Source organism: Lissotriton vulgaris, chromosome 9 (genome assembly GCF_964263255.1).
Source record: "Lissotriton vulgaris chromosome 9, aLisVul1.2, whole genome shotgun sequence".
Classification (NCBI taxonomy): Eukaryota; Metazoa; Chordata; class Amphibia; order Caudata; family Salamandridae; genus Lissotriton; species Lissotriton vulgaris.
This window is the reverse complement of record NC_141697.1, coordinates 288,697,193-288,720,095: the sequence shown is the minus strand read 5'-3', so window position 1 is coordinate 288,720,095 and position 22,903 is coordinate 288,697,193. Positions and strand designations below refer to the sequence as shown.

General features: G+C 45.2%; 1 protein-coding gene across 1 annotated transcript in view; it reads left to right on the top strand.

Moving 5' to 3' along the window:
• Positions 1 to 22,903, top strand: part of LOC147690028 (phospholipase B1, membrane-associated-like) — a 186,901-nt gene that overhangs the window by 94,706 nt on the left and 69,292 nt on the right. The window contains exon 9 of the mRNA XM_086936630.1: positions 16,201 to 16,281. Within this exon, the coding sequence (XP_086792756.1) occupies positions 16,201 to 16,281 (81 nt within the window). The remainder of the gene's footprint in view (positions 1 to 16,200; positions 16,282 to 22,903) is intronic.

The following is a 22,903-nucleotide window of genomic DNA, read 5'->3' as shown; positions in this document are numbered from 1 at the left end:
AGGGTCCTGGCATAAAGCATACCCTAAAGTCTTCAATGGACAAATAGGAGAGCTAATCAATTACATACACCTCATAAAGCTGAAGGAAGGAGCGGTCCCGGTCGTCCACAAGGTGAGGAACATCCCGTTCCGATGCAGAGAAGCAGTGCAGGCAGAACTAGACAGACTAGAAAAAGAGGGAATCATTAGAGCCATCGAGAGTGCGGAATGGCTTTTGCCTCTGGTATTAGCACAAAAGCCTAACGGCAAGGTGAGGCTATGTGTGGACCTCAGAGAACTTAATAAAAACATCCTGGTCAACAAGTTTCCCTTACCTCGAATCAGTGAGATGCTGGCTAAGACCAAAGGCAAACAGTGGTTCTCCACAATAGACTTGTCATCTGCCTACCACCAAGTCAAGTTGCAACCATCATGCAGTCACCTCACGTCGTTCATAACTCCCTTTGGCTGTTATATATTTTTTTTTTAATTGAGTGAAAACCCTTGCTCATTCTACGGCTGGTTCAGGGCTCTAGGCAGTATGTGAACCCCTGATTTTTTTAAATTCATGCATGCAACATAAATATATACTTATGTCAAGTATATTGAGCTCAGCTGACTTATACACTGGGTAAATAAGATAAAATACTCTAGACAGGATTTTATAAGTCATAGTGGATCTTTATGACAATATGGAGCATTCCACTGCCCCTACACCACTCCCCGCACCGAAACCCTTGATAAGATCATGGAGCTCAGAGGGTGGTTGCTATGGCTTTCTGTAATAAACATTGGACACCTATCCGCAATTCAATATATACCACAGGCGTGGGCTTGGAAAAATATGTGTTGTGTTTGGATTTAGAAATCAAGTAATGTGTTCGGATGCTATTTGAGGATTTGTACAGTTTAAACGATGAGGACTCAGTACTTAACTAGTGTTTACTACGTAGAAAGGGACACATTTTCAAATGTTAGCAATTTTTAAAGGTTCTTAGAATATTCTCAGTAACCTGCAACGCTGGCAGGTTTTCAGGGGCATGACTAGCCAACCTTTATGAATATCTTCTGCCTGTGAAGATATTTCCGCATGCACTATTGTAAATATAGTAATGTGCATGCGAAAATGTGCCTTTGCATGGCTTATTTTGTTCAGAGGGAAAATATGTTTCCACAACGAGAGCCTCCCTCCCACTTAGATCCCAGAATTTTTGGGGGTGTTCTTTGTCCATCCACCCACAAATATGCAGAAATTCATTCTAATCATTGATGGAAGTACATCTCCAGTTTTTACACGGTGAGAATGGCGTAGGAAGTGCTGATATACCTGATACTCGCAATACAAGTCATTTTGCAAGCGTGCACAAACCTGCCTGGCGTTCCAACTCTGTACTTCTTTAAAAAGGAGTAACATCTCCTTTTGTGAACCTCAGCTATTTTAATGAGTGAATGAGTGAACAGGATTTGTGTGAGCCTGTCCTTTTCTGACGAAAGTCTCATTAAATGTTACTCGTTCTTGGGACTAATCATGTTCAAATATGTATACTCATTCCGAAAATATCTCATGCGCCATTTTATTTATGTGTCATGAGCTGCTTGGAAATTAACAATAAGACTCCATCCTGCTGGATATTTGTTGTCCCTGTCTCCACCTCTCTTTGTTTTTGAAGTTATTTTACTTAGCTTTTGCTCGATTTGTACTTTTATTTTTACTAGGCGTTTAGCTGCCCGGGTGGTTAGGTGAAATGTTATTATGGGTGAAATTTAGCAAGTCTATAAAGAAATAAAACGTCGTAAAATAAAATCTTTGTGGCAGCGTTGTTGGATTCATTACCCTTGACTGAAGAGCCCTAGTCCAATGTGGGTTAGATATTTTTCCGATTCTTCAATCAATGGAGAAGGCCATTTGAGGTGTCCTGACCCAGGAGCATGGTGGGCGCCTACATAGCACAGGGCGACAGATATAAACCTAAGCTCCTCGCCAGAACTAAGGTCAGAGAGATAGAGTATGCCTCCCCTTTTCAGAAGTAGCACAGATAAATGAAAGAGATGGGATTATAGGGGACAGGGTGCGGCCACAATTTCAGCAGAGATTACTGGCTTTTCATCGTGAAGAGGTGGTGAGTCACACCTCTTCGGGGTTACTGGTGGGAATGCACAAGCGAGACCATAAATTGTTGAGTTTCCACCACATATTGTGAAATAATATGATGCACCTGGTGTACCAAAAGAGGATAAGCAAAAACTGCCCAAAGAATGATGTAATCTTTTATGAAGCATCTTTGCTGGTGAAAGCATCCTACACCTGCTCACACTGAGAACCTAGTCGGCATATGCTGAATCGTTAATGGTAAAGATGTAGACTTACCATCAAAAATCAACCCTGATAATTGAAACTAGGATATCCGCAGAGGTAGACGGAAGGTTGGATGGCTCCAACTGCACTTCCATTTAAGAAGGAGGGCCCATTAGATCAGAGCATTATAAAAATAGAGTTTAGGGTGCAAGAGCTTGAGTCTGAGGTTCAAGCGGTTTGACTAATGCTTTGTCACCTTGTTCACATGGACGATGGAAGATTGGTGATACTGGATAAAGTGTCATGGGTTTGAAGGGACGGAATAATAGGGACCAAATTACGCCTCGATGAACGTGATAGTCATCTAGTGGTACAGCAGATTATAATGACAGATCTGTCTATGTTTATATCTATGTTCTAAACAATGAGATTGCTCACCAGAAATCCAGTGGGTACCTATGATGGACTGTGGCGCCTGGCAATCACTATGGGCCGGACTGACAAGACTCAACAGAAGCTATCCTTTGAACAGCGCCAGCCCAGGGACTGTGCACTAGCGGCTGATGATATGGATGCAGGCGGGGAGCGACCCGTGGAACTACCAAACAGTGATATCTAAGCCTTGCTGACCTCTATGGAAAAGGGTCTTCATAATTCGCTAACGGTGCTTGGCACGAAGATTGACTCCCTCTCCTACCGCATGGATAGGATGTCCGAAAAGAGTGGACAAACATGCAGAACATCTCAATATGGCTGAACGACGGCTAACCGAGGTGGAGGAAGCTCAGACGTACGTTGAGTCAAGTCGCAAACACAAGGAAAAGGTGGTACAGTCCCTACAGGACAAGGCTGAAGATTTGGAAGCAATGTCGCGGAGGAGCAACTTACGCATCACTGGCCTGCCGGAATCAACACCCTCCAGTCTGTGGAGAAATTGCTGATACAGCTGCTGGTCAACAATACTTTTTTGTTCATGTGTGTGGTTGAACAAGCGCACCGATCCTTGGGTCCACGGCCACCCCTGGGGCACCCCCAGGGCCTATCATCGCTAAATTACTTAATTATGGTGATCGGGATGCAGAGCTAAGAATTGCCAGGGAGAAGCAATCGCTTCACTACGAGGGTTCAGTGCTTGCCCTGTTTCCTGACTGCACAGCGAGGGTTCAGGAGGCGTGACGCCTGTTCGTTCCACTCAAAAAGCAGCTGAGAGAAAAGAATATTGATTATGCGATGCTGTACCCTGCCTCACTCCGGATAAATTGGCAGGGCAGATCACTCTTCTTTACTGACCCAAAGTAATTGCAGAAAGCGATAAAAGACTGGTCCAGGGAGCAACGGGGCAGCCCGGAAAAGACTGTGGGTGCTGAAGCTGCAGGTGGATCGCTTGATGAGAAGGACTGACCACGTGTTTCCAGATATCTCAGATAAGGAACTCGTGCTAATGACACTGGGTATCACTGTAATGTGTTTGGGTGTCTTCCTGGGCGGGTGGGTATGGCGTTCTTTCATGGTAATGCGCTGTCTAAGATGGGGTACTTATTTTCTAGTATTGGCTGCTGGTTCTTTGGGCTACAAAATATAAGTTAAATAACGTGCGCACCAATGGGTAATACTATTAAGTAGATGTGCGGACTAACATATACTTAGGTTGGTCTACTAGAGCGTAAGTGGCAACCTCTGCCCTGAGTGATTCACACACAGGGACTCTTGTTTTTGCTGTACTTTAGGGTGGGAAGAAGGGGGTGGTGGGGGGATCATTTTGTTTTAATTAGCAAAATGTTTTTCTGATGTTGGGGCACTTCGGGTCTTCGATTCTTCAGGTCCTGCTTGGGGGGGCCTTGATGTGGGTGGAGGGAGGTTGGGGTTTGGGTCACAAGCAAAGTTGCATATTGCCTTTATTTGATTTTGCCTGCAGCACAGTTCCATTCAGTTACATAATATTCAGCGATGGTGGTTTCGTACGACTTCACGACACAGGTGACTGAAGTAGGGCACGACCCAGAGGTAGACACACTCAAAATACTGAATTGGAATGTTTGTGGTCTGAACGATCATAGGAAGGTCCGTAAGGTCATAGCTTACTTGAAGAGACACCACATGGATGTTGTGTTTTTGCAAGAAACGTATCTCTCGCTTACTTCCTCTATGTTGCGTTGTAGGGGCCTATAAGGGACTACACATGCAGCAGGTTTTACCACACATGCACAAGGAGTCTTCACATGGGTCAATCCTAGGTCCTCTCTCACTCTCACACCACTAGCCACTGACACTGCCGGGAGATATGCACTCACTAGATGTAGAGGGAAAAATATGGATCTGCTGCTAGTCAACATATATGGTCCTAATTTTGATAATCCTGAATTTTCCACAGAACTGACATGGGTGTTAGGTTGCCATAGCGGGTTACACCAGCTGTGGGGTGGTGATCTCAACCTGATTCGTGACGCCTGCTTGGATAGGTCAGGGGGCCCCGCACGGCGCGTGACAGCGTTGGCCAGGGAGCTGAATAGTATTTTGGTTGGGTCTGATCTATGCGATGTTTGGCGTTGGAAGCACCCACATGAGGGGGGTTACACGCACTATTCTGCATATCATAATATCCACACACAAATTTACTATTGGCTTGCCTCTAGCTCACTTTGCGAGAACATTTGCACTTGTCAAGTACTACCACACATGCTTTCTGACCATTCTCCAGTTCTTCTAGTGTTAGAGACGCCCAGCATGCTCATGCCCCCATTTGCTTGGTGTTTCCCTCCCTATTCCTTGCTCGATACAGTGTTTTAGGAAGAGCTTTGCGAAGCTGTAGAGCTTTTCTTTGAAAAGAATGTGGAATCGGTTGATGACTATCAAATCGTTTGGGAGTCCTTTAAAGTTTACATTTGAGGGATTACTATAGCCAAGCATTCTCCGGCTGCGAGACCTGGAGGGGAAGATCAGAGACCTAGAGGGCAGGCTGCTGCAGAGTACTGATGCGGTGCCGGAAGGTGCGCTAGTGGAGGTACAGGGTGAATACAATCAAGCAGTGGATGATGAGGTTAAACATCTGGGCAAATATGCCGTGGCCCGGTCGTACGGAGAGAGGGACAGGCCAGGTGGGGTCTTGGCTCGGCTACTTAGGAATCGGCGGGAAGCGACGCATGTTGTGGAGATTAAGTCAACGGAGGGCTTGGTGATGAGGGATGCCAAGAAAGTAGTGGATAGATTTTGCCAGTATTACTCATCACTATACGCCACTCGAGCTGCCGCCACGGATGAGGATATAATTGATTATTTAGCCCATATTAAACTACCCTGGCTGTCAAACGTGCACAGGGAATTTCTCATGCAGCCTATAGAGAGAGATGAGGTTTTGCTGGCCTTGTCCTCTATGCGGGCAGGTAGCGCCCCTGGCTCCGATGGTGTCACAGTAACGTTTTATAGAACTCTTATCGACCAGCTGCTCCCACAGCTTGTTAATCTGTTCGACGATATTTGCGTTGCTGGGAAGATGCCGCCTACCATGTTAGAGGCAGTGATAATCACGCTTCTCAAACCTGGCAAGGACCCGGTCGACTGTGCCACATATCGTCTGCTGTCTTTGCTCAATGTGGTCACTAAATTGTTTTCAAAAGTCCTTGCTAATAGGTTAGTTCCGCTGGTTCCACTTTTAGTTGCTCCGTAGCAGGCGGCATTCATCCCCGGCAGGAACCTCACATATAATCTACGCACTGTGTTTGGTGCACTGCAACATAATAAACCAGACACACCAGCAGCTGCAGTTTCTTTAGATATAGAAAAGGCATTCGACTCAGTTGAATGGCAATTTATGAGACATGTCTTATCCAGGATGGGTGTAGGCCCTGTCTTTCTACAGTTGTTGGCCACCTTGTACAGTAAACCTATGGCCCGCTTAAAAATTGGCAACATAATTACAGACCCTATACACATTACCAGGGGCACGCAACGTGCTGCCCCCTGTCACCGTTATTGTTCACCTTGGTGGCAGAGCCTCTCGCGTGCGCATTACGGGAATACCACCAGAACCGGGGGATATGTTTTCCACACTATAAGATTATTGTTTCCACTTATGCTGACGACACGCTGTTGTATGTTAGGCACCCCAAAACTAACCTCTCAGCTGTACTTCTGGAGGTGGTGCGCTTTGGTGAACTGTTGGGACCCCTAGTTAACTGGTCCAAGTCAATTATTTTTCCTTTTACCCCGAATACTTCTCAATTTGCCCTTGATTATCCCCTCCTATGGACCACGGATGCGGTGCGATACCTAGGCATTAGAATCCACACAGACTCCGAGACCATTTTCCGAGAAAACTACGGGACGGCATTTAGTAAGTTGGATGATGACATGGAGAGATGGATTAAGCTACCCCTGTCGGTGTTGGGTAGAATATCTATCATGAAAACGGTTGTGCTGCAGAGATTGCTATTCTTATTTACGAAAATCCCGATGGTACTGCTGAAGGCCTTTTTTTGTCGTCTGACGACATTGATGGTCCGGCTGGCGTGGGCAGGCAATCAGCCGCGAATTAGGTGGCAAATATTCGTTTTGCCATATTCTATGGGTGAGCTGGGAGCTCTGGATTTTGAACTGTATTACAGAACTGCACGATATGCCCAAGCCCACTACTGGATACATGGCTCGCCTGATATTCCACATCTTAGGATAGAGACGGAGGTAGCTGCCCCATTGCCACTGCCTGCAATGCTGTTTCAGAATTTTGACCGAAGGGCCTGTATCCTGGACTCAATTAACTCCACTGCAAATGCTTGGCATCAACTTCTACAGATGCAGGCGGAAGCTATATTATATTCACCGAAATCTCCTCTGGATTGGTGCACCTGGAGTGCCCCTTGTAAAGAAAAGGGAGTCACAAAAGCACTGAGCACGTTAGGTGTCCATACTGTTGGGGATTTGTTTACAGGAGGAGTATGCAAGGTATGTCAAGACCTTAGTACTGTTGATCACCATCACACCGTCCTTACCAGATTCCATTTCCACAGAACCAGGCGGGTGCTTAGAGAATTACTTGGGGATGAATATCTTGAGCCCCCAGAGGTGTCAGCGTTAACGTACATTATAGGTGCTGCATCCCCAAAACGCATGGTTGCCAGACTATATAGCATATCTATGACACACAGAGCGCACCAGTACACCAAGGCTCGGTTGGCGTGGCAGTGTGATTTAGAGACAGCTATAGATGATGACATGTGGACCTATTGCTGCACGAGCACAAAACATATTTCCCTTAACGGCCGTCACCGGCTGGTGCATTTTAAATACCTGAAAAGGGTATATTACACCCCGGAGAGGCTGCTCAGATATGGGTTGTGGGATAGTGGTATGAAGTGGGGTTGTGGGGTGCACTCCTGTTTTTCGTGATTGTGACTTTTTTAATGTAGTTATCTTTGTTTTAATTGGTGTGCTGGAAGGGGAGGAGATGCCAATCTCCGCAAAGACAAAGTGAAATAATACTAGTGACTGTCGTCATTAGACCCTATCCGCACTACATTTGGCTGAAATCCATCTGCCTTTGTAATCCAATAAGTAAGCTTTGTTTATATTTTGCAAATCAAGTTTATTCTTTTGGTTTTTCCAAGTTTTTTCAAAACTTATTCATTGCAGTTTTTTTCAAAATAATACTTGTTTGTTCAATTACTGTTGAACTTCAAATCATTGATATAGTTCTCATAACACGTTCATAAATCAAATGAAATAATATTTTTTCTCTCCCAATGCATTTCGGGATGATATCCCTTCGTCAGGGGCACTAAAAAAACAAATAATAAACATTTTTAATCTTTTTTTCTTCCAGCACACTGTGTAATAGCTATCATCACTTAGCAGATTGAAATACATTTCAATGGAATTTTATCATCATGCATATCAATGTATTTAACATCTTTCAAAAGTGAAACTTTGCTAAACCTGAAGGAAGGTAGAAATAAATATACCAAGTGGGTGGTGAAAAAGAGTGTGGAAACGTGTATGACTGGTTGCACTTAATGAAGGAATTGGATATAAACAGTGTTAAAAAAAGACTTGATAATGCGGAAAAAACTTTGTGTTACTAGATTTCATACCATATTGTGGATATCCAGGGTTCCTGGAGAGGAAACCTTTTCTGTGATTTCAAAACTGTAGCAATATCTAAAGAGATGAATAAAGTTGATATGGTTTAAGTTTGTCAAGATTTAAGTGCAATTATCAACCGAGTGGTCGGGTAATAAGGAATCACCTTAAAATTTGTAAACGAATCTAGATGTTGGCGTCCTTCTGAATGTGTTAAGATAGATAAAAACTCGTACGATGGATCTGCAATTATAATGAAAGTAATCTGTAAACAGAGTTTGTCCAGGCTGTGTAATGAAAAAAAGTTTTATTTAAGTATATGTATACCTTTTCAATACACTTGTCACGTGGTAGCTAGATTGCTGAGCACTATATAACTGAGTGTCCCTTTTCCTCGGAGTTAACAACTGGTAAAATTTAAAACGGAAATTATTTTTAAGTTACCAGATCCTGACAGTTAAATGGAATTAGTGGTATAAATACCAAAGACAAAGTACCTGGATGTGGAAACGGCAATCAGTAAGCTGGGGTTCCTTTTTACTGTGCTACTTTGCGTGGATCGATTCCAAGTTGGGTGTATGTAGGACCGGAATAAAATTTAAAAAATATAAAGAATGAACAGCCTCATTCTCACCATAAAGTGATAACTGCACTTAAATCTTGACAAACTTAAACCATATCAACTTTATTCATCTCTTTAGATATTGCTACAGTTTTGAAATCACAGAAAAGGTTTCCTCTCCAGGAACCCTGGATATCCACAATATGGTATGAAATCTAGTTACACATAAAGTTTTTTCCGCATTATCAAGTCTTTTTTTAACACTGTTTATATCCAATTCCTTCATTAAGTGCAACCAGTCATACACGTTTCCACACTCTTTTTCACCACCCACTTGGTATATTTATTTCTACCTTCCTTCAGGTTTAGCAAAGTTTCACTTTTGAAAGATGTTAAATACATTGATATGCATGATGATAAAATTCCATTGAAATGTATTTCAATCTGCTAAGTGATGATAGCTATTACACAGTGTGCTGGAAGAAAAAAAGATTAAAAATGTTTATTATTTGTTTTTTTAGTGCCCCTGACGAAGGGATATCATCCCGAAATGCATTGGGAGAGAAAAAATATGATTTCATTTGATTTATGAACGTGTTATGAGAACTATATCAATGATTTGAAGTTCAACAGTAATTGAACAAACAAGTATTATTTTGAAAAAAACTGCAATGAATAAGTTTTGAAAAAACTTGGAAAAACCAAAAGAATAAACTTGATTTGCAAAATATAAACAAAGCTTACTTGTGGGATAGTGGGGCATGTAATTGCCTTAGGGTGCAGGTAGCTGACTTTCTCCATTTGGCTTGGGGTGTCCAGGCATTTCGACATTTTGGGTGGAGGTGTTTAAGGAATTGAGCCATATCACAAAGCTACTTCTTGAACCAGACCCAGTGCTAGCTTTACTAGGATACTCTCAACCCCTACCTAAGGGGGTTATGCGTTTGATAGACATGGGGCTCTTGATGGCTAAACGCAGGGTTGCGATTAATTGGTTTAGGGGCCCTTTACCGACAATTATGAGATGGAAAGAGGACATGACATACTGCAGCACGCAGACTGAGCTTTATAGTGAGCTACTTCCTCCAGGTAACAGACCAAAGAACTTTTGGGAGTTATACACTACCTACCTGCTAACTGCTACGACTGCTGGCAACGATTCTCCTATCCGGGGTGGCATTGGGCCCACCGACAGATTCACACATGACAGCCCGTCTGTTTAAATTGTGTTTAACATGCATGTAGAAGTGTGGCTCCCCGGTTAGAGGAGGCAGTCCCTGATGCAGAGGTCATACCCGGGACCAGGGTTCAATCCCCGACGCGGCAGGGCCTTGAGCTCAAAATGTCCACGGACTCGATTTTTCTCTCCTCGGTGCCTACTCGAATCGTGGGTTCACACTCTGCAACTCTGGGCAATAGCTTGCTTAATCTCCACTATGGCCCCACTGTGATGGGATGCCTGGTCTTCACCTTGGGGATGCCCAGTAGGGGTAATCTCGCAGGGAAAGGCCAGGACGGATTCCCAAAGCAAGCGCCTTGAGACCTTACGGTGAAAGGCGCTATATAAGAACGTATGAGTTACGATTTGATTTGCATTTATGTTGGTGGTTTTTACCTCAGGGTACTTGTAAGCCTATTGACATTGCCTTTACCTGGGAGCTTTTGGATTATGTAGTGAAGTTACCTGTGTATTCGTGATGTTCATCCAGAAGTGCGTTGAAGTTAATGTGGCACATGGTCATATTGGGAGCTGTGCGAATTGGCAAGATGCATTACTGTGACTTGTAATTGTTTTGTATTAAGAAAATCAATAAAACAAATTAAAAAATAAATTAAAAAAATACTGCCCCTTTGTTGTGTGCTTTCTGGGGTTGGCCTGCAGTGGATGTTTCTGCCAAGGAAAGGAGAAGGACTTTGCTGTGTGCTGTGTCCCCGACTTGAGGAAGATCTCCAAGGGTTTGAAATAGAGCTTGCCTATGGTTTTGAAGTCTTAGGGACGCAAAGACTTCAACCTCATTGCCCCCTGAACTCCTTTGCTGTGAGTTCTGAACTGCTGAGAGGTGCCTGCCAGTGTTTTGGATCTCTGGAGGTTATTTTGGGATTGGAACCGGCAAAAACTGAGAAAATCGATGCATCGCCTGTTTCTGAAGCATTACAGCATTGAGAGAAGAATTTTCCAATGCATCGCCGCCGCTGAAGAATCGACGAAACACCTGCACGCGGCTGAAGTTTCTGTTGTGCAACGAATCCTGTGCACCGATCTCCAACGTCCGAGATTACCGCACCGATTCTGACGCAGGCCCTGTTGGAGACGAACTGGGCATAGAGGTGTTGCGGCTGAAGTAATCCCAGTGCATCCTGGGTCTTCACGCTTGGCATCCTACCAGATTCTCACACATCGCATTGAAGCATCACGTCTTTTGCATCGTTGGTGGATCCAATAAGAAACCGACGTATCACCTCCCCAGCAGTAAGAAACCGATGCATCACCTCCTCTTCGATAAGGAACCAACGCATCATCTCCCCTGAGCAGCAGTAAGGAACTGACGTATCACCTTCCCTGCAACCCTTTTTGTATGAATTTTCGACACATCAAAGGTACTTTGTGTAAAACTGTTGCATCCAACATTTGCTGGGAACAGAACTGTTTCTACCTTTCAAGAATCATATTTGTAGTACTGTTGTTAGATTGGGGGTCTCTAGTTGGCACAGGTAGGTACTTGTGACAAATAGGGACCCTTGCCTCTAGTCAGGGTAAGGGGGTACACTCCTAAAATAACCCCTGCTCACCCCCTTGGTAGCTTGGCACGAGCAGACAAGCTTATTTCAGAGGCAGTGTGTAAAGCATTTGTGAACACATACAGTAATCAAGTGACAACACTACAGATGGACACCACACAAGTTGTATATTAAAAATAAGTATTCTTTATATGGATTTACCACAAGACCACAAACAACTAAAATACACAATACTGTTCTTAAAATGGTAGGTTTAGCTTAGTTCTCTTTAGTTCTTAAAATGCAACACTTTGAGTCAATGTACCTTAAGATGCAACACGCAGGGCAATGAAAGTGTTGCAGAGATGGAAATGTGGCAAAGATCCGGTGCAAAGAAATAAAGACGTCAAGTTCTTCCTGATGCGGCACCCTTCTCTGATGTTGCAAGAAGTCTCAGCTTAATGCGTCAGCTGCAGCGGCGACACCCTTGTTCAGTGATGCGACGACAGCAGCTCCGGCGGCGGCACGCTTCTCCATGGATGCGAGGCGCTTTTTGTGATGAGGTGCAATGCGACAGATACTGCGGCGACATCCACGATGCAACGGCAGTGGCTGAGACGGTAACACGCTTCTTCCTCATTGCGAGACGCTTCTCTTGATGCGATGCAATGCGTCAGCTACAGCGGCGACATCCACGATGCGACGGCAGTGTCTGCGATGGCGACACACTTCTTCAGGGTTGTGGGACGTTTCTTGAGACACGATGCAATGCGTCAGCTACAGCGGCGACATCCACGATGCGATGGCAGCGGCTGCGACCGCAATACGCTTCTCCCTCTTGAGTCGCTCTTCCAGCTCCTTGCAACACGCAGTCCCTCAGAAGGCCCAAAACAGCAGCAGGCACTTCCAAAGAACTCTGGGGAGCTAGGGGTTGAAATCTGTTGTCCCTGAGACTTCAGCAGTAGGCAAGCTCTTCTCTGAAGCCCTTGAAGATCCTTACAAGTTGAACAAAGCACACAAAGTCCTTTCTCCTTTCTTTGTTAGTCAGGCAACCACTGCAGGCCAAACCCCTAGCACTTCAGCTTAGGAATAGCCTCTCCTCAGTTTCTTCAGGTTCCTCTCCTCCGCAAAGGTTTCTTCTTGTTGTCCAAAAGTGATCTAAATTCTTGGGATCAAGGTCCCAATACTTATACCACAAAATCCGTTGTCCTCTGAGGGCAGAGGGGCCTTTGCCTAGTCCAAACCAGTTCTGGAGCACTCTGTTTACATGACTCCTTCTCTCCTTTCACAGTGCAGGACATAGACATCCGACGCACCACAGGAGGTGGAACCAGCCTTGTGGAGGGAAGGCACAGCCCTATTCAGGTCCCAGGTGCAACTCCTCCCTCCCATCTAGATGCAGATCTCTCTATTCACCATTGGGCTGACTCACCCTGTCTCTTGGAATCCTCCAGCCCTGTCACTCAAACTCCAGACAAGGAATACACAACCTAGCAGAGGCAGGCTTGGATTGTTAGACAAGAAAATACCTACTTTCTAAAAGTGGTATTTTCAAACACAGAATGTTAAAAACAACTTCACTAAAAGATGTATTTTATCATTCTGAGTTCAGACATCCTAAACTCGAATTTCTACCATGTTCCCTGAGTCAGTTAGGATTATAAAATGTAATAAACTAACTGCCCATTCTGGCCTATGGAGAACAGATAGCCTTGCAATAGTGAAAAACGAAAATGGCTGTAATTCACTATTAGGACATGCTACACACACACCAGGGCAAGTCCTACCTTATACTTACAATGCACCCTGCCCTTGGGCCTACCATAGGGGTGTCTGATATGAAGAAAAGGAAAGGTTTAGGGACTGGTAAGTGGGTGCACTTGCCCAGTCAGCATGGCAGTACCAGACTGCACACAGGCTCTGCAATGGCACGCCTTAGACACACTTTTACCGGCTGCTTCTGTTGGTGGCACAATCAGTGCTGCAAGCCCACTAGCAGCATTTGGATTTACAAGCCCTGAGCACACTCAGTGCACTGTACTAGGGTCTGACAAGTAAACCAAATCAGCCAAGCATGGAATCACTAATCCATATATCAATTTTCAATAGGGAGAGCATATGCACTTTAGCACTGATCAGCAGTGGTAAATTGCCCAGAGTCATTAAACAGTCAACAATAGTAGGAAGGCAAAAAGTACAGGGATGACCTTGCAAAAAGGGCCAAGTCCAAAAACTATATTGTGGATTTTTGTCGTTTTGGTTTAGATAAATATTACTTAGTTTTCTAACTGGTGTGGTGTCCATTTGTAGTGTTTTCATTGTATTACTGTATGTGTTCACAAATGCTTGAGGAGGACGCTATCTCTGCTATTTCTGTTTTTTGTTTTGTCTGAACAGTTTATGTGTAATATTTTTTCCTAAGCCACTGTCTATGTGTAAACTGTTAATTGTCTTTATTGTTTGTTATGCAACTAAGGGCCAGATGTAGGTAATTCATATTTACCGACTCTTAAATACCGAATTTTACCGATTCGGTATTTAAGAGTCGGTAAATATGAAGGGGGGGGAGATGTAGGTAATTTGATTTTCAGAATTACCGAATCTGTAGGATTCGGTATTTACCGATTCGGTAAATACCGAATCGGTATTGCCCATTGATTCCTATGAACCATGAAGCCCATAGGCATCAATGGGCAATACCGAGTCGGTATTTACCGAATCGGTAAATACCGAATCCTGCAAGGGTGCGGCGGGTGTCACTTTGACACCCTCTAGCACCCCAAATACAGGCATGTGTGCCATGTGGCACACAGACATGCCCTAAGGGCATGTCTGTCTGTCACATGGCATAGGTGTGCATGCACACATGTGCATGCACACCAGGATTCGGTATTTTACCACCCAATTGGATTGGGTGGTAAAATACCGAATCTGAAAGGCCTTTGGGACTCAGAAGAGTCCCACCTACATCTGGGTTTTACTGAATCGGTAAAATGACCAATTCGGTATTTTACAAAATCGGTAAATTTACTGATTCGGTAAATTTACCGAATCTGTAAAATGATGCCCTTACATCCCAATCACCAAATACCGGTCGGTAACGGCCGAATTCGGCCGTTAACGACCGGTATTTGGGCTCCTACATCTGGCCCTAAGAGAGCACCCTTTTCCTCTGATTTTACACTATTGTCTTATTAAATGCTGTATATTTTTAAATTTGTGTAGGGGAATCAATTGGCAATATTTCTATTTCCTATATAGTTTGTCTTGTGTTATGTGATGTACATTCTATAATATTTTAGTTAATGTTAAGTAATATATTACTTGAACCCTTGTTAGGATTGTAGTCTTTACCTTGCCCCTGGTTCAGGTAGTAGGGCTGCCCCTGTTGGTGGTAACTCATAGAAAGTGGGCATTTTTGGTGTGATGTGTATTCCTTCCAGATGGGACAAAAGGGCCTTGCATTTGAGGAAGGGTGTTCTGATCAGGATGGTCTGGGGTGGTACTCAGCCCTTCCTGAGCTTCAAACGGTAGGCTGAGGGCTATGCCCATTCCATTTCTGATTTCTGAAGATGGAAGCTCTGTCACTGGGAAATACAGATGATACCCTGACCTGCTCTTCCTTTGTTACCCTAGACAGTATGGAGCCAAATCCAGGGGCAAGGGAACAACTGACCAGAATCAGTTTAGGGTTAGACAAAGAGAGTGACCCGCACTTAGTATAAAAGTTGCACTCTCAGAACACTATTGGACCTGTTGAATATTCAGAAGAAGGACTACCCTGTTCTCTGAAAAAGGAAGGCTTGTAATGCTTATCTTCAACCCTGAAAACAAGAAGTGACTCCAAAGGTCACTTGACTGACCTCCTTTTTAAGCTAAATGGACACTACATGCTTCCAGAGGCCTCTCCTGCAACTGCCCAGTTGGACAATACCAGTTGACCTGCCTGAGCCCTGCTGCTGGCCTCTACTGAAGTGAGTTCAGACCGCCAAGAGGTGGCAAACGAAGTCCTGGACTCTTTACAGGTGTCAGAGTGAACTCCCCCACCCCTCAATCTGCTAGAACTGAATCAGAGTCTTCCACCAATGCGAAGCTCCGACAGCAACCTGCCTTTCACACCAACAATGATCTTCTTGCAGCTCCCACCAACATGAAACTCCATCTCAGGCTCCTCACGTGGAACTGGACTGTGTGAGAAGGGAAAAACTACACCAGGATCAACCTGGTTCCTGTGTCCAACCTGCACTCCATTGTGGGTGGCCTGAAATTGTGACTCTGACTCCGTCCAGCATGACCAGATAATCGCGATTGGCGCTTTCTGTCTATCTCCGTCCCCTCTACTTCTTATGATATGCTGGGTCCTGGTACCCCCAAATGATATTTGAGGATCACTGTACTAGAGCAGTGCAGCCTACGTTGAATATCTATTTTTTACTGTGCTGTCAAACTGTTGTGTTTATGAAACCTAAAATTAAAATTGTCAAATCACAAGAACATCATGATTTTAAGACATTTCAGTAAATGGACCTTTAAATACTTTACTTGAATAACATAGTCTCCTCTCGACCCACAGGGTGTAGCCTTTACTGAAGACTGGAAGGTGATTACCATTTTTATTGGTGCAAATGACCTTTGTGACTACTGCAAAAACAAGGTAAGAAGATTCTTTTGTGCATATTAGCTGTAATAATATATTCATAGATAAAGACTTGGATAGCTGGACTTCGGGCGGGCAGGACTGAACGAAGGGGTGCCTTCCATAGAAATCTTGAAAACAAAGTGTAAATTTGATTTATGGGGGAAATTTCAGAAGCAGGAATTTCTTGTCGATGCTCAAATGTATGCAGCAGATGTTGTCATGGACTTTCTGGAAACACTTATGTAAGTAATTTGTATCATGTTTTGAAATGGAAATGGGGCACTCACAAGAGTACTCGCGTAGACAAACGCACACTCACATGCACACAAACACCCATGATCCACTGACCATTGACGTTCTTGAACTGCACATTTATTACTCTTAATCATACACACCTTAAAGTGATTGGAAAGTTGTTAGATTTTTTATTTGTAGCTTTTCAGATACTGCTTCGATATATTTTTAATAAAGAGAGAATAGCCTCTTTTTACTACGTTTCCAACACCTTACAATGCACGCAGCAGCATCAGAGGAATTCAAGCGTTTAAATATATATATATATATATATATATAAAGAGAGAGAGAGAGAGAGAGAGAGAGAGATTATTTGATATTTTTATGCACATATATTTTTCTTTTGACAACCCCAAACCCACCTTAATCCCTAAAGATTCCTTTACCACCCAAAATCTCAAACCCACCCTAAACATTAGAATTCCCTTACCACCCGGAAACCCAAACTAAACCCTCAAAATTCCCTTGCTTCTCACACACACACACACACGTATATCTAACAGCATTGGACTTACCTGCAAAATACTTACTTTTTCATGGTAAAGATATGCATGGTAAAGGCAAATGCATGGTAAAGACTTGATTCATGTCATGTTGTAAATGTTGTTTCCCATGTAATTAACAATGGTACTGATTTATTTGAAAATTTCTTCCCATAATGACATATATCCATTGGAAGGGTTATTTCCATAATTCAACCATTGTTTCTTTCATTTGCCAAGCAACAGTCAAAATCTAGAAGAGCTGTCCTACATATTTTAGGAAGGGATAATGAAGTGATGTGCTCCCTACTTGTGACTATTGGCTAACTTCTGTATTTCAAATGGATAAACCATGGGTTCACCCAAGTGGTTCTGATGTAGCTCAAGGATTTGTTCAGATAAACAACTGTCTACCAAGATCTTTCTTAGGAAGACCCAATGAATTCCAAATCTTCTGGAGAGTGCTAACATGCCTTTCTTTGTTTTAAAGCACATTGATGACTTTGAGGGTAAAAACATTAGCACAGTAATTTTTTGTTTGAATATATTTTATTAGCATTTCTTAATCATTGGCAGTTATGGTCAGTACATATGACGACAATGAGCAGTTGAAGAGTAAAAAAAAAAAATTATACAGCATTTGTAATCCTTTTACACCATTATAGAGACTACATTATTCAACAGTGATATGCATAAAAAAATGAGAAACCTTTCGTGTACAGTGGTGATTTTGCAAATAAACTGTTGAGGTTGCATATGATGTGTTGTCTGTCTCTGTACGTGAGGTGTCGTCCGGTACTGGCGATAGTGCTGGGGAGGATGTAATGATGAGCTGCGGTGTGGGGCTGCATGTTCTCCCCAGGACAACGCGTTCCCTGGCCATACCCTGCAGTCAATGCGCGGCATATCGTGCATCATGTTAGCTTAAGGGGAAGTACTGAGTGCCAAATGAAGTGCCACTACCAATATCACACATGCAAGTTTAGAAGAGTCTTACCAGTGGTGAAAGTACCCTGTTTTTTTTAACGTAACCATTGTATGAACAGGGAGATGGGATAATTCAGGGAAGAAAAAAAGGAGAAGAACGAAGAAAGACTTCTTCAGGTGTACAAATTGGAAGGGGGGATTGCGAAAAGAAATACGGTCCGAAATAATTAGAGTGAGGTGTGAGTGCTAGTGCTAATGCTAATGAGGCGTGAGGAGTGCCGATGTGTAATCGCAGGGGGAGTTCCATTAGGCCACGGCAAAGATGTTGGCCATGTCCAACATGTGGGTCTGGGGTTCCCGCCTAAAGGAAGGGGGGGGGGGGGGGAAGGAGAGAGTTAGTGCAGCCGTGTCTAGTCTTTAGGGAAGCGTTAATATCAGGGGAGGTGGGGGTGTTTGATACATTTTGCGGTACGCCCTCGTGTCATTGCAGTGTTGTAGGTTTGCGTTTGCATGTCATGTTATGCATCTAGTTACAGGCGGGGAGGGAGGTGGTGGGCGCGAGGGGTTACTGCCGTGCCCCATGTCTGTGGTCTGTTCCGAAGGAGGGCCATATATCAAGTGATTCCTTGTTCTAGGTTTGCTTGTTGGAAGGACTTCAGGGTATCATCTCAAAGTTGTGCAATGGGGAATTTTCTCAGGCCCGCCGTCTCCTCTCGGCGCAATATTGTGCATTCCGCCCTCCCCCAATTGGTAAAACAGGCATACCAATGTCGAATATGTGGGAGTTCGCTGTTTTTCCAGCGTTTGGTGAGCAGACGTTTGGCCGTAACAAGTCCTAGGTCCCAAAACCTAGCCGGTACATTGTTCACTTTAGTCCTTTTATAGAGCCCCAGAATGCAGGCTTCCCATGTGTGCTGTATGTCCTCTTCAGTGCATTGTGCCAGCAGTGTTGTGATCGTGTCCCAGTACGACTGGATTCTGGGGCACAACCAGAGCATGTGTAAGAGGTCTGCTCCAATCAGGGAGCATCTCTGACATGCAGTGTTGGTGACCGAGAAGTACCTGTTAATTTTATCAGGCGACAGATATGCGCGGTGTAAGATGTAAAATTGTATGATCTTAAAGCGGGAGTTACGTGGAACAATGACTGGACTATTCAGCAGCATTGCCCATTCTTTGTCGGTCCAGGCCCTTCCTCTATCCACCGCCCATTTGTCTCTTAGTTGTAGGGTGGAGTGCTGCTTATGTACCAAGAGAGCTTGCGCTAACCAGTGCACCACGTGGGTGCCATTACCCATGACATGTAGATATTGCATGAATTGGTGCATTGGCGGCTCCTCAGACATATCACCCCAGGTATCCGCTAGCGTTCGCACCAGGGACGCATGTAACAGAAACTGCCCGGCTGGTAGGCCTGTGTCCGCAGCGAGTTCAGCAAAAGTAAGCAAGGTTACGTCCGTGTAGAGGTCTCCTAGCGTCTCCACTCCCGCCTGTGCCCATCTCACCAGCATGACTTCCGTTACCACTCCATCCCCTCTGGGAGTGCCCAGCAAGGGGAGCACCGGGGCGTACGGCCTCACCATTCGGATTAGTTTTAAGCAGCGTAGGAAGCACCTGCGCGCCACCGCTAGGTGTAGTTGTGAAGGGCAGGGGGGGGGGGGGGTCTTAGCCAGGGGATGGAACAACGTGCCAGGCTCCCAGCTTCAGTGGTCATATACAGCTTTGCCAGCACTACACGGGGTCTATCTGTATTCCAAATTAGGCCGCGGAGTAAGGCTTCCAATTCACGAAACACTCTGGTAGGGACGTAGTTCGGGATATTGGCGTAATAATACAATAGTCGTGGTAGGACTATCATTTTCGTCAGCGCCACTCGGCTTGGCACATTCAGGGGCAGGGTTTTCCAGAAGGTCATCTGCACGCGCAATGAGGAGATCGCTCTCATCAGGTTCCCGTCCAGTATGTCCGATGGGTTCCTGTATATGTGTATTCCCAAATACGGGAACGTAGTGGGATACCAATTGAGTATTTCGCCACCGATTCAGACATCACATTCAGGCGTCTCCGAGCTAAATGGATAGGCGTCCGATTTGGTCCAGTTGACTCTTAAGCCTGACATGTCCTCAAAGGTCTGAAATATGTCAGCTAGAGATGTCGGGGTGTTGGTCAAATCCCTGACGTACAAAAGCAGGTCATCTGCATAGAGCGAGACTGCGTGTATACCATTCGCCATCGAAATTCCCCACTCCTCCCCCTGTGTCCGCAGTATCGTGGCCAGAGGCTCTACAGCCATGGGAAACAGTAGTGGGGACAGGGGGCAACCCAGCCTGGTGCCCCTTCGCACTCGGATGGCATCCAAGAGGAGCCTGCCCATGCGCACACGGATGGTGGGTCTTTGATACAACAAGTTAACCATGTCTGTATAACCATCTCCCAGGTCATACTTTTCCATCACTGCTGCCAGGTATGGCACTCCACTGAGTCAAATGCCTTTTCGAGGTCCAGTACTAGGCACCCCGATCGTGGCCATTGGTGAGTAGCGTATTCTTCTACACGAAACAGTCTGCGAATATAATATGAGGTGTTACGTGTGGGAACAAAGCCGTTTGGGTCTTGGTGCACCAGCGCTGGAACCAAGGGGGCCAGCCGCTGGGCTAGGGTGGAGGCGAGTATTTTGTAGTCCGTGTTTAAAAGGGCCAACGGGCGATAGGAGCCCATGTGTGTACCATCTCTGCCAGGTTTGAGGATGGAGATAAGGTTGGCCTCATTCAGCGTGGGAGGGAGGGAGGAGTCTTCTGTGGCCGCTGCATATATTTTCAGTAACTCAGGAATGAGGACATCTGAGCAGGCCTTGTAAAATTTGGCGGGTAGCCCGTCCGGGCCGGGGGATTTGCAACATTAGCACAGTAATGTTAACAATTTTCTGAAACAGGGAGGCTCTGCTTCTCCAGTTCTTGTTTTTCACACCTAGGAACCAATTTGAATCTTCCTCCTTTTTATATCAATCTTCCTCCTTTTTTTATCAGAAGGGGTGCAGAAATGTTATACTGAAGGCTTGGCATTTCCCTGGAATACTGCTTAAACACACGGAACTTGGAGTTGTACTGTGGCATTTACGTTTCAGCCTCTCTTTCTTTTTTTTTTTTTTTTTTTTTAAACCTTTATTTGGAGACAAGCAGGGTCAAGGGAAGTGCATACACAATACATACAGTCACATATGGCCATTACAATGGTACGTCAGAGCCAAAAAATGAGATACAAACAAGTACGGGGCAGCATACCAATCAATACAAGGAGCAACATCGAAATGTACAGTGCAAATAAGAGGGCAACGATCCAGCATGTTCAGGCAAGCTAATAAGACAATACAGTATGGACACATTCTGTTAGCGTATAGCAAGTAAAACAAAGGAGACACATAGAAAAGGGACACATAAAAAATAAGGGTACCCCACAGGGATACGATTTCAATTCCTAGCCACACACTTGTCGTAAGGGGAACTACAGCCCCCAGCAGCTCGCATGTCAAGGAGACGGCTCAGCCTCTCCCCAGACACTGAAAGATCAGCAGGTGTAATGTAAAATCCCAGCCCACCATGTTGCCATCAACCAATCCCTTCACGGTCCCCAAGTTCAGAATCAGAGTCCTGCGCAGCTCTGGTTAGGAGGTACACCTGGAGCGGGCTCCAAAAGTCCTTCGGTCTGCATCTGACAGGCATCAGGTCAGAATAGATATTGTATTGATCCTGACAGTATATGAGATCAGTCAACCAATCCTGAAAGCGCGGCACCCTGCCACGACCCCAGCAACAAGCAACCCTATGCTTAGCCAGCAGCAGGGCCACGTCAACAAACCTTCGGTGAGAGGCAGGCACGTCCTTAGAGTAGCCCAGCAACATCACTAAGGGGTCAAATGCCACCCCATCCTCCGCCATAATCTGCAGGGCTACATGAACCTGAGTCCAATATTCCAACACCCCCGCACAACTCCAAGCCAAGTGCAGGAAGTCACCGCCTTCCGCACGACACCTAGCACACCTGTCATCCTCCGCCAAATGAAACCGTAGTTTCCTCGCCGGGGTATAATAATACCTCTGAACAAACTTGTAGTGGATAATTTTAAGGCGACAACTAGAGGAAACATTGGCCGTGAGCCCACAGCAGTACTTCCATTGCTCGTCGGTAATAGGAGCACCCAACTCGGCAACCCACTGCTCGCGCACCCGATTGGCCGGGACCGAACGCTGTCTGCGAATAGCCCCGTATAATTTCGACACCAGGTGTCGCCCATCTGAAACCAACAGCACGTGGAGGGGGAGGGTAACCCCAGGCTCCGAAGGGAAGTCTGGTAGCAGAGCACGCATGCCCTGCCGCAAGCGGATAAAGTAGAACAGCTCCAGCGGGGAGCAAGCAGCCGCTCCGAAGAAATGAGCCTGCATACGGAAGGCACCTTCATGAAACAAGTCGCCCCACGTGAGGATACCCAGCCACCTACACATTCGTTGAAACCCCGTTTCCAACAACAACGACAAATCAGGATGATAAGACAGAGGCAAGGCCGGCGAATAAAGAAAGGAAACGCCCAGCAATTGAGCCACCCGTTTCCAAGCATCCACCGTGCACGTCACCGTCGTGCGAGGCGTTTCCACATCTGACACCTTGCCCAAAACCATCCCCTCCAATGGGAGCGGGTGGGCAACCCAATGTTCAGCAGCAATTTGGGGCATAAACGGCGTGGGGCGCATCCAGTGATAAGCGTAATGCGCCTGAGCGCTGAGATAATAAAGCTCAAAGTCGGGGACGTCGAAACCGCCATCAGCATAGGGCAACGTAAGGGTAGCCCAAGCCACCCGTGGCTGCTTGCCCCCCCAGAACAACCGAATGAGCTCAGAACGAAGTCTGCGAAAGAAATAAGCACCAGGATGATACGGAAG